This window comes from Triturus cristatus, chromosome 12, assembly GCF_964204655.1.
Source record: "Triturus cristatus chromosome 12, aTriCri1.1, whole genome shotgun sequence".
Taxonomy (NCBI): Eukaryota; Metazoa; Chordata; class Amphibia; order Caudata; family Salamandridae; genus Triturus; species Triturus cristatus.
The window spans coordinates 21,049,377-21,061,886 of NC_140595.1; the positions used below are offsets into that span (position 1 = coordinate 21,049,377).

General features: G+C 43.2%; 1 protein-coding gene across 4 annotated transcripts in view; it reads left to right on the forward strand.

The window, feature by feature from the left end:
- Positions 1–12,190, forward strand: part of KCNN1 (potassium calcium-activated channel subfamily N member 1) — a 560,056-nt gene extending 547,866 nt beyond the window's left edge. For 3 of the 4 annotated variants that reach the window (XM_085637391.1, XM_085637392.1, XM_085637393.1), the window contains 2 exons: positions 5,873–5,942; positions 9,571–11,715. In XM_085637391.1, coding sequence (XP_085493517.1) covers positions 5,873–5,942; positions 9,571–9,855 — 355 coding nt within the window. In that variant the 3' untranslated portion in view covers positions 9,856–11,715. The other variant, XR_014971961.1, reaches the window with a different exon arrangement.
- Positions 12,191–12,510: the final 320 nt, after the last annotated feature.

The window sequence follows — 12,510 nt, forward strand, 5'->3', positions numbered from 1 at the left end:
ACAATCATATCAGTAGAGTGTCCCCTAGGAATAAACAACTGTTGAGGATTTTGAGCAAGGTTTTGTATTCCCACTGGGGGGGGGGGGTGGCATTAATGCACTAAGTAACCATTTATAGGCCAAGATTCCCAAAGGGACATCACCAGACAGAAATCGACTTTGTTTAGTGTTGTATCGAGAAGATGCGAATAGTTAGACTGTTGCTGCTAGCACTGCTCCGTGTCAAATGCTCAGTATTCTTTATGAAGCATCCTCATGTATTCATTTATTTATTAGATTGATGGGTTGGTGACCAAAACCACTCTCTGAGCTAGGAAGGTGTAGAGCACCAAAGTGAGACTTAGCATGAATCGCCACGGAAATTAGATCACACGTGGATCTGGTAAAGATCGAGTCGATGGCTAGACTGAAACTGTATAAGTGAATGGATCAGCATCAAAATGTGCATAAGGATTCTAGAGATGATGGAAACCTACGGTTGCCAGACTAACTCCATGATCAGGGGACCCTTATAGCCTTGATTCATTTCAATTCAATGTATTGGGCTTATACCTTAGTACATTTTTCTACAAAAAACAGAACTGGAAACCTAGTGTCAGAAGTGGGATTTAAAGGATAACACAAAATCAGACCGACAAGGAGCCTCTGTTTGTGGAATTACTCGAGATATAATAGGTTAACTTTGTTAAAGAGAAAATTAAAGTTAATTAATGATGCCATTTCAGCATTTTCCTCACGTAAGCCAACTCCCAGCAGTGTCAAGAGATCCCTTCTCCCATCTCCAATGTAACTAAGTTGGTTATAACTTATTTTGTAGATTTAGCCCCAGGTGTGAAACTATGAAAGTCTTTGCCGACACCACATATGGTTTAGAGAAACCCTGGATTAGATCAATTGTTTATCACGGCATCACAATTATCAATTACTCCTACATTCTTAACTAATGAACGATATGTGCACAAGTCCCCTATCTCTTCAGAATGCTGCTGCCCCTAGACTTTTTGTTATGAGGTTTTACATCAGAGATGCTAGAACTAAAAAAAAGTTAGAATACTTTTTATTTGCCTTCAAAAAGCAAAACTCTGCTACTCAGAAACCAGAATGTGTACAAGTGCCTTTCTGGGCTCCATTCTGTGTCTAGTCAAAAGAAATGTTTTAAAGGCATAATCGTTTAAGAGATATTTGTTGATTTTATAATATTGAGAGAAGACCAATTCTTTCTTCAGTGAAAATAGGATCTTGAGCGATTGACATCAGAAAAGATATATGGAAAACATGATGATCTTTGCCCTACCACTACCATCCGGCCCCTACAGAGAAAGTAATGTCTCTGGAGCCAGTTCTTTAAATACAACTAAGAAACAAAACCTGACAGTTTTGAAGATATGACCACATTCACAAAAAGACCCAGAAAAGCAAGGCTCGCAGGCTAAGGATTCGATCCTGTAAAGAAATTAAGTTTAATTTTTTTCTTTTGTTTATTATATTTTACTTTCACCTGTGTCTTGAAAGTCATTATAAATGCATGCAATCACATCTCATTATCTATGCAAATGGCATCACTGCACAGGCAATAATGGAGTTCTCATGTTGTCTCACCGCTGCAGTTGGCTTGACAAATCAAGTCAGCATTCATCAAACCTATTTTTGTAGAATTTTGTTATGTTGCTGAAGTCCATGGATCTCAGAGGTGAGACAATAATTAAGGGCCACAATGTCCAAATATGAAAACTTGGAAGTGCCTACAGGCACATTCGTGCTTTTGTTCTGACTGGTGATTTTAAATAATTGATCCTCAATCAGAATGATCTCTTATCATGAATTCTAATTAACAAATTAAGAAAGCTGATGCATTGCAATCTAATATCTCCAAGAAACAAAGTTGGACCACATTCCAAATGTTCACTTTCTTGCATGTTCAGGTGTTACTGAATTTTTTTTACCAAACATAGAAGCTTGGAATGACTAGGACTGCTCTTTTAGCAGCAAGCTCTGTTGGTCGAAAAATTCCATTTCAGGCTGCAGCATAAATGCATACAGAATGAGTTCAAGGTGTCCAAAAGGTGGAGTCAGACACTTGATATCATTAAGGACCAGCAACTCATTCACTGAGTCCAACCACTGATCTCCACCACCCTAGAAAGCACAGTCCAGGTTCCACCAGTTTGTGGCCTTGTTCTCCTCGCCAGAGTTACACTCACTTGAGTAACATTGCAAATTACTAAGCATTGAAAGGGATTGATAAATACACTATATGAAGGCAGAGACACATTCAAAATGCCAAAGCTCCTCATAGTTTACAAACTCAGTACAGAAATTTATCATAGGTAATTTTAAAGAATCAGTAAAGGATATAGGAAAACGTAGATGAGCTCTCGCTGAAAATGTAAAGTTTAAGTAAATGTTTCTGCAATCGTTCAGAACTTTATCTCAGTAGAAAGAGGACTATGTGGAGAAGGGATTTAGACTTGATCTGAGAACCCAATGGAGAAATGTTTGTACCACCTGAATCTTCTTGTGCATGACCAGAAAAAGCACACGTTAAGAGCACATGTATGCTTCCCCAGATCCGCATAATCATCGATTCACACAGTCACATACATTCACATATTGACTTAGTCCATGGGTGAAACACATTTAACATTATGGACATAGGAGTCTATTATTTGTCATACAGGGAAGAAAGCATCCATCCTCTTCAGACATGGGGCTTTCTAAAGGTAAAGAAGGAAGTCTGTCCCTGAAACTGAGAAAGTCTTGGCTATCAAGTCAGCTTTAACCTAAGCCGTTCCCGGGTTACTACTTTGAAACTACGAAGATTGGCAAGCGGTAATTGTTAAGGAAGGAGCGAGGGAGAGTTATGCAATGCAGCCATTTACACATTTATGCAAAGGTTTAAAGACTGCCTTATGACTTCCCCGAGATTCACTTCTTCTGTCCTAACCAGATATTTTATGCCCTTTAATTTTCATCTGATGTGACGATTGTTCCCGGAGGCATCTCCGCACCCCTTACAGGACGAGACTGACTGTTCTCCTCCTGCTAATGACTGAATAATGTAGCCAATCCGGAGCAGGGAGCTAGAGAAGTATTTATTTAAATGTAGTATCATGAGTGACCAGAAGCTCAAACATCACTAGCTCAGAAACAACAACAACAACATCATAAACTGGATGCATATCATCAAAGAGACACCAAGGCCAGCCTGCTCATAGCAGGCTGTCAAAGTCCAGCCTTGAAGAGGTCGAGGAGGGCCTGGACCTCCAAAAAATGCTGACTCGGCTGTGTGAATGCTCAAACCATGAGTTTCACAACAAACTTGACATTTAAGACGGTCGTGAAACTGGATATATCTGTTGGGATCTGGTGTAGTGTAACCCTACGAACGACATCAACCATCCACCTGTGTGGGGAAGAGAGTAAAGGCAATGCAATGACATTCATCATGTATGATCCATTGTGACACATGCACCTGGCTGCTTTCTGCTCCGACCATTGCATGAAATTGTGCTGCACGAACAAAGAGTGTAGATTAGACTAGAGGGAGGAGACAAGGGAGATGATCTAAGCATAAAAAAAGTGGAATAAATTGGCAAGGAGGGAGGGGAAATGTGACTGGTGCTCATCTCCAAATTAAAATTCAAGCACAGACGGCCTTGAATGTGGGGTTGGATCGTGACAACACCTCAGAGTGAGAGCAGGACAGCAATGCGGTGGTGGAGGAGACAGGGGAGCAACGCTAGTGTATGGTTTTTAAAACTAGACTTTTCAAACACGGCCTTCCCATGTCCTATCATGTCTTATAAACACCAGCTAGAGCCAGTCCCTTAGACCACAGAGGCTCATTTAAAAATGGAAGAGGAAAGGGGTGTGCTGGGGACGTAGAGGGAAGCTTGCATGGTTAGCATCGAAACTGTTGATACCTGAAGGCTATCAGCTTCTCCACATTGAGCTCATTACCAGTCCTCTTCCTTTCAAGTTCCAAGGCAGTCTCACTTTCCCACTCCACTGGAACAGGTGGCATTGTGCCACCAATAGGTTGGCATGGTCCATACACAATGCCATTTGATCTCTTGGCACAGACTGAGGTCATTGGTTTGGTGAGTTTTTGCAAAAAGAATGATGCAAAAAAGTATTCTTTCAGAGATTAGCACTATCACGAGAAAGTGTTTAGTCGGGGAATAAATAGTTCACATCTGTATAACTTTAGGAATTTTTCATATTGATTTGTTGATACCGATTTTTGGTATTTTTCTGGGGTTTGATGTGAATATGCAGCTCAAAGGATCAGCTTTTTCTAATCATAAAAGAGAACAACTGCTGAATTCAGCAAGTTGATCCTTCCATTGGGAGTCGCTCACCATCAGTAAGGCACCGCACCTACACAGTCAACAAGTAGTGGGAAGTAACACTGAGTCTCTTTAGCCCTTTTTCTCCCTCAGACATCTCATGGTCACCCAAGGTCAGCAATGAGTGACTATGGAAAATCCAGGAAGCAGCTCGGACACCACACAACCAGAGAGCCATGTTTCAGCTAAGAAAGATGCTGAATTGTGGGAAATATGCTTTCTCAAATTATTGGGGTTTGTATTGTGGCCCTAGGAGAATCTGGCGTCCAAGAGGGGCTCCCCAAAATCCATGTCTTTTCTTCTACACCGCACATTCTGGGGCTTTTAGTCTAGCCTCACAGTTCCCAGTCAAGAGCCCTATGTTGTGAAATGCTTAATATGCAGACCACACAAACCCTTACATTGTACCACGTGTAGATGCTCTCAAAGGGGGCAGGCCATTAGACACCACGTGCCCTGTGATTGACTTTTCTTATTTTATGTTCAAATCTTGGTGAGCTTGGGAAAAAACTTCCTCGTTGGCTGGTGAAAAGATCCAAAGCACATCGACCTACAGATTATTCGAAAATGGTTAGACTTTTCTCAAAGGGAATCTGATGTGTGAATTATGTGCATCTAATTCTCAATCGTGTTATTTTCCCAAACCTCAGGGTTTTAATTTTCTGCAGCTCTGGACAACAAAGAGAAAGCTGCTTGGGTTGTGCATAGTGCCATTAGTCCTCCCGGCTATCAGCCATCCATAGGCACTAGGCTACACTGTTGTCCTCATCAAATACTTACTCTTTCCTGGAACTGAAACAGAAGGACTTTCCCTATGACCCTATTTGATGCCTCTATTTGCAGCAAGGATAGGCGTAAATCCTGAACACGTCTTGTGTTAGCATAGCTAGGGTCGGGTTCATCGAGTGATGTCACAGCTTTAATGCTCAATGTAGAGAGCGAGAGAGGACCTTGACATCACTCCCTGAACACAGGACTGAAACCTTCAGATGGATCAATAATATCTTCGTGCAAGTTACAATGATTTATAACAGAAATAAATAAAACAAAATGCAATTGAACTAAAAAGATCACATCTTTAAAGAAACAAAATGAAGAGTTTATGCTCTAAAACACAGTCAGACTACACCTGCCTACAAGGAATGTGTCTTAAGCAGAGGTTGGGGCACTTTTAGGGCAGTGGCACCACGCGGGAGAAAACGGAGAATGAGCAGGAGCATGCTTTTGCGAGGTGTCGAGGAGCTAGACACCGGTTACTTGGAAAAGCACATCTGGAAAGGGGTGTATAGGTGCAATGTAAGGGGTTTGCCTTGGATAAAACTGCATGGGTTTTTTGGTTTGGTTTTCCTTTTCTGCAAGATTATGACATCTGGATGAGTTGAGCGTGCCTTTCTTTTCTTTCTGTTTGTCTTGATTGGTTTCAGTTTTGTTTTCCGGACTGTTTTGCATGTGTGCTCTGTTGTGCCTGACACTGGCTCTGCTTGGATGGCATCTAACCGCCCATGTGCTTCTCTCACCTCCAGACTGCGCAGCGTGAAAATGGAGCAGAGGAAGCTCAACGACCAGGCCAACACCATGGTGGACTTGGCAAAGGTGAGAGTAGCACAACAGCGCATGCGCAGCATGTGTCATGCTTTCCTTCAAAGTGAAGCCTCTGCTCTCTGAAGTGTCTGCACTAACGTCCTCAGTCCCACACAGAAGGGAATAGAATTTGACCTGAGTAACACCCGATAGTGACCTACCATTGCCTGTGTGCCAGAAGGTAACCGGCAGAGACTAGGTCTGCAGCAACATCTAGTGGTCAGTTACCGTACCGCATTGGGTGGAGTCTTGGATGGGGGCGGGCAAACACTTCACGTGTCCTGTCAACATAGGTTATCTTCATGGATGGACTGTAAAACCTCTAATCCAGAAGCGACAACAGCATAGTGGAAATTCTAGAATTCCCCTCTTGATGATTTTAACACCATCATTTTTGTAGTTCTTCATTGGCATTGCAGACAGGTACCAAGCATGTGCAGATCAGGAACAGATCAGCCCAAGCTGGCAGGCCATGGCAATGCCAAGAGGGAGCACCCACAGCTTTACAAGGTTTTTGCCCCATTGGTCTGGGCAACAAGGGTGCCTACATCACAGTGAACTTTGGATCCACAGCAGGCCTAGATGTGATAATTAGGGTGACCTTTAGGAAGTAGAAAAGCAACGAACAGAAATGCTTGAAACATTCTGAATCACCAGTAATTACTCTTTGCACCGTCAATTTAGTTGTTTCTCACAAAACCGCACAACTATAGAAATGGGCCAGCCATATGCAAAATGAGCGCTGGCTCCATCATTAAAAGAAAACCCAGGCCAAACGGCAAGACCACACTCCCTCTTCACAGGCGCACAACAACCTCCGAGGTGTTGTGAGCTTATGGGGCTCCATCAGCGAGACTCAGCTTGAGTAGTAGTCCCAGTGCTCTGGACCCTGGGTCCACCCGTGTCACAAGGAGGGACTCACTTAGCAAGCATAATAGTGATGAATGAAAATGCTGTAATTAGTTTGAAGCACTTGTAATGTATCTGGTTTCATCCCTCTAGATCAATGTAGCTTGATTGTGCAAACTTCAGGCAAGGGCCTACCATATGCAAATTAGTCATGTTTGCACCTGATAATGAAGAAGGCAGCAGAAACACCCCTTAATCTCTTGCAATCGGTCACTGCCCTGTTCCATGTCATCGACGGAGCCGACCGGGGTGGTTCTTTGGGCTGGACATTGATCCTTGGAGGCGCAGCCTATTTGGCACTCCGACCACTCGGTTTTGAGCTCATGAGGATATTTTTCTCTTTTCAGCAAGTTAACAGGAGTATTTAAGACCCATTGGGGCATTACCAACCTTTGGAGGTTATTTACTTCCTTTATTTCATTTCTTCATTCACTACTTGGTTATTTTTTCACACTTCACAGTGCGTTGTAGGAAGGGATCCTTAAGGTCCTGACGAAGAAGCATGGGGAAGCTTCGAAACATGTCGACACCAGTAGGAGGTCTAGCTCATTGAGGCATACACCCTCCTCCCCCTCACCTTTTACTAATACCAGCTCAGACGGTAGAATAAACTTTCCTAGACCAGAGAGCCAGGTATTTTTTAATTCACTCTCCATCCACTCCTGACCCTTCCTCGCACACCCCTGCACCACACATAGCAGTCTTGACAAGAACAGTGCTCCCACGCAAACGTAGGTTGTAGCACGCCCCATCCCGTAGAGGGGCGGGAAGACCCCTATGATGAAGCATGACAACAAGGGCCCTTTTGGTGTGTGAGGGGTATTTTAACAACTGATGTGTACTCTCCACGACTGTGGGATACATATTGTATAAACGGGAGACTCTTGATTTACTATACCTGTGGGTGGATCCTTGTGTTTATTTACGCTTTACTGGGAGGAAGTATCCACCTCCACCACTCGTTGAGTGGTACCTCTCTACTCCCCTCTTTGTTTCTTTCTCCATGTCATAAGAGACACACATTGGTGCCACAGAGATACCGAAAGAGATGTGGCACACACACCTGTGCAGCAGGGTCACCTAGTAACCCGTCACTGGTAGGCATTGACAACACCTGTCGGAAGCACACTGGAGCAGGAGTTAAAAAAATACACCACCCTTCAACTTTTATTATTTCACAGGCTCATGTTTTAGAAAGGCTGCTTGCCTCTGAGCCACAGGCAGGGCACTCTTGCCCCTGTAGTTTGCTTCAGTGACCAAACGACTCCAGTTGGCATGCCCCTTTGATTCCACCTTGTGAAGTAGTCGCTGCATAAGCCGAGCCTGTGTCAGCTCACAACAGATGGTGATGTGAAAAACCAACCTGCCTACCTGTGGACTCATTGCTTCACTTTAAAACAACTAGCAATATTTCTCTTTTCATCCACTCTAACGGTAGCAGCATAAGAAATGTTATACGAGTATTAATCAAAAGGCCCCTATTCCTCCCTATACTTCTACCAATGTCGCCCTAGGATTGCTCAGGAAGACAACATTTACTAAGAAATGTCTTAGAAATGATAAAGCCACCATGTATTCCTCAAGTGGCAACCCGGGTGATTATAAGTAGAAATGGAACAAGAGATACCTAAGAATTATTTGAAGTATAAATGTTTTCATTAGCATGGGTTATTGCCAACGTCTAATACCTAACGACGACTTAACACGGTCACAACTCTCGTGCTACTCACACACTTACCGTGTGGAATATTCAGCAAGTGAAATGACAAAGAGCTACATGTGACCAAAAGTAGGTGATTTAATTATAAACATAGAGGCGTGCACAGGAGGACACCAACAGGAATCGTGCTTAGTGTAGGAGGCGCAGTGATGTGAATAACAAACTAGACAAAACAAGCAGAGTATCTTTGAAGAAGAAAGGTCACATATTTATATCTGTTAAGGATGGCATCACTCTGTAGATACAAAACTATTGTTTTCCTTAGACCTAGCTCTCTGTTATTTCATTTATTGAAGAATATATATATATATATATATATATGTATGTGTGTGTGTGTGTGTGTATGTGTGTGTGTGCGCACATGCCACAAGGAAGTTTTTAGGTTGTCGTGGGATAAATGTTGATATAATTCATGGACATATAGTTTTGTATGCTTAAAACAATTCCTAGGGAAGCTGTTTTTTCTAAGGAACATATAAAGCAAGCAAGCAGATGAGAACTTGAAACCTCTAACCCTGAAAACTCTGTAACAAACTGATACACCATAGCTGCTGGGTCACCAGGCAAAGCAGGAATAGGTAAAAACAGGAATTTTGCTGAATTCATGGAAGTGTCTGTTCCAGGAAAGGAGTTTGTCCTCTTTGGATTGGAAGAAGACAGTGACAGATCTGTAAATTTGACCAGATATTAGGGCAATGTAAATTACAATAAGCTAGATGGTGCTGATCGCTTAAGATGGACTTGGCCCTAGAAAGAAACATTTCCAAGTAGACCCAGACCTGGAACTTGCAGAGAGTTGCTACATGAGCCTCTAAAAGGTTGTTTGAAACAACTCTGGCAGTGATGGCACTTGAGAGTAACATCAGAAATTAGGAAGAAAGAACTTGAACCAAAGATCATCGGTCATGCTATGTGTGCAGAAGGATTGACCTTGCAGACACTAAGAAGGAGGGGGAAGAGGTAGTATGTTAGAGCTTTTTTATTCAAAATCTACCTCTTGTGTTCTTTCAGACCCAGAACGTGATGTACGACATGGTCTCCGAGCTGCAAGAGAGAAACGAGGACCTGGAGAAACGCATCGGCACACTGGAGACCAAGATAGACTCTTTGAGCGCGAGTCTGCAGGCACTGCCGGGGCTGATCACGCACGCCATAAGCCAGCAGCAGAGGGAGTTTGCCAGGAACCAAGCACAGAGGTTCTACCCTGTGTCCAATAGTTCAGAGCGGTCATGGACTCCGACGCGGAGGCGGAAATCGCCCTCCACGGCGCCACACACCTCCTCAGACAGTGGATGAGCCTGGGAGCAGAGAAGGATCGTGGGGACCTGGGCACGGACAACATTCTGAAGAAGAACAAAACAGAAACAAACAACTTGCTTTTAGCCATTGTGTGGCTGAAATTGTTAGCTTTTTTTTGTAAAGCCCTGTATAGTTAACTCACTGGGTTCAAGATTCTGGAGTGAAGTTATACATAGAGATATATGTATTTTTTTATTTTATGGCTGGAGTACGGCAGCTGCCAGTATATTAGCTCTGGGCAACCCCCTTTTTTGGGGGGGTGGGGTGGGAGCCCGGGAAAAAGTATATGTCTGACGGCATATGAAACATGGTGCAGCTGGTCGGTGGCGGAACCCTGCGGCTCCTTCTGTGGGAAGGCCAGTGCCGCGGGGCGCCAAGCCAGCAGCAGCGCAACGTGCATGGCGCCCAGAGTGCAGACCGTGAGGCTCCATGATGCCCCCTATGCTGGAGGGTTCGAGGAAGTGTTCTCCATCTTTGAGTTCAACTTTTTCCTCAATTTCAGTGTCGCCCCCTAATCTATTTTGTTAACAAATTTAGTTATGGTCCTTTCATGGGGGAGGACGTTTTCCTCCCTCCCCCAAAGAAAAAGATGTCTTCCTAAGACGTACTCTTGTTGACAAGGGATGCTGGTCTTTGTATGAGATATCATGAACGACCAGTGGTGGCGGTCTTTATGCGTCATCCCATCAGAAGAGGAAGAAGGCTACAAAGGTTTCTATCAGAATGGAGAGTGATATTTTTAGGAGTATGTTATCTATTACTAGAAGCCATTGTCAGGCCTGGATGAGGTTTGTATAGGAAGCCACCAAATAGATACAGTTGGGTAGCATCACCCCTGAACTGAAGAGAGATTTGGTTACCTTCGTAGGAGAAACCATCAAGGTCAGACATCTTAGTGGCCTTATGAGGAAGGGTGGGTCACCTTTAAGGGAAATACTATAAGAAACCAAAGGCTATGCAAATGTAATGTAAAGTTCCAGGAGGGACATCGAAGTTAAGTTTTAGGACAAGTGAGGAGGTGGTCAGTTAAAAAAATATACCTGTCAATGAGTCTTAATGACGTAAATGTCGGGGGAAGAAAGCAACAGAGAATTGTGTATTCTGACAAAGGCAACATAACTGTTTCCTTTGTACACGTGACCCTCAGAAGGACAACGTGTCCCTTACCGGAAAAGATGAGTGATGGGAAGCAGGGAAGGGAGTGATACCGGGAAAACTATGAAATATGAAAAGGTCTAAGAAATCCGCACTTCTGGTGGGAGTCCTGTTTGCATGGCATGTGCCAAAGAATGGCCCAGGTGTTTAGAGTATGTGGTCGCATTTTAGAGGTGGTTAGGAGGCAAACCTTTATAGCCTTATAGCTACTCTGGAAGTAATCTGGGCGGCTAACCAACAAAGCAGCCAATGTATCAAGCTCCAAAGGATATGGTGTCCTCCCACCAGAAACAATTGGTGATAGAGTGACTACATTAATTAGTGGGAATTCATGATGTAAAACATGGAACTACCTAAACATCTACTCAGCCCGACTTGTGAATCGGTTATGCTACACATAAGCTGTCCCTGTGAGGAGCAGGGAGGAGGCAGGCGGTTGCCTGTGCTTAGAATCAAAACTCCCAGACACTGTGAAAACTGTAATGCAAACTAGACCAGTTCACTGAAACTATCTGAGCTGTGTACTGATGGCCTTATGATATGGAACTGCGCATTTGGAGGCAATGGGAAGGGGTGAGGTCGGAAGTCGAAGTAACTCCAAATTAAATTCCAAATGCTTTTTTCCAGAAACCCACGATTCCTGGCTAAAAACCTTGACCTCTTAGGCCAGTCGAGTTGGTTTCTGCAGACAGACTCACAGACCATGGTAGTCGAGTTGGTTTCTGCAGACAGACTCACAGACCATGGTGTCTGTGTTATTGGGTGCATGCATTGTAAAATTGGTAGCCACACCAGGAATGGAGCATGGGACATTTTAGTTACATTGTAACTATTACGTAGCCAAGATGTATAGATTGTCATGACATCAACTCCAATTACCTCTATGCTATGCCATAAACAGCTCATGCCCTCCCTTATTTTATTTCAAAAGAGATCCCTCAAATGTCCTGTTGTCTGTGGTGGGTGGAATGTTCTTTGAAGAAGTGTCACCTACTTACTTTGTTTGGCAACCATGGGCAGATTGAATTGGCAAGTTAAAAAGTTCCACATATTTGTGACTAATAGTGAATCCAACTTGATGGCAGGGTCTACTTTATGGGTGACCCAAGATTTTCTCATCCTTGAGTATGCAATAAATCATAACATTTCTGGACATAATTAAACCAAATGCATACAAGTTGCTTTTTGTGACTAGAAATTGATTGTTTTCAAATGTGAATCAAAATGATGCTGATTGTTAAAATGGAAAATGGTTTGACTTTGATCCGAACGGTCTCCCTAAAATATTTTTTTTAAAGAAATATTGACGGGAAGGGTGCTCAACCAAATAAAATTAACTTCTAGATCTTATGGCAAAGACATCTGGGATTTAAAGTCCGATAGTCTCGGCAACATCCCAAGGGCCTCTGACGCCTTTTATATTTGTTCTGGCTTCCAAGCTACTCATGTCATGCACCTGGGACAACAGGTTTGAGGCTGAGGTCACCTTCTGATTAT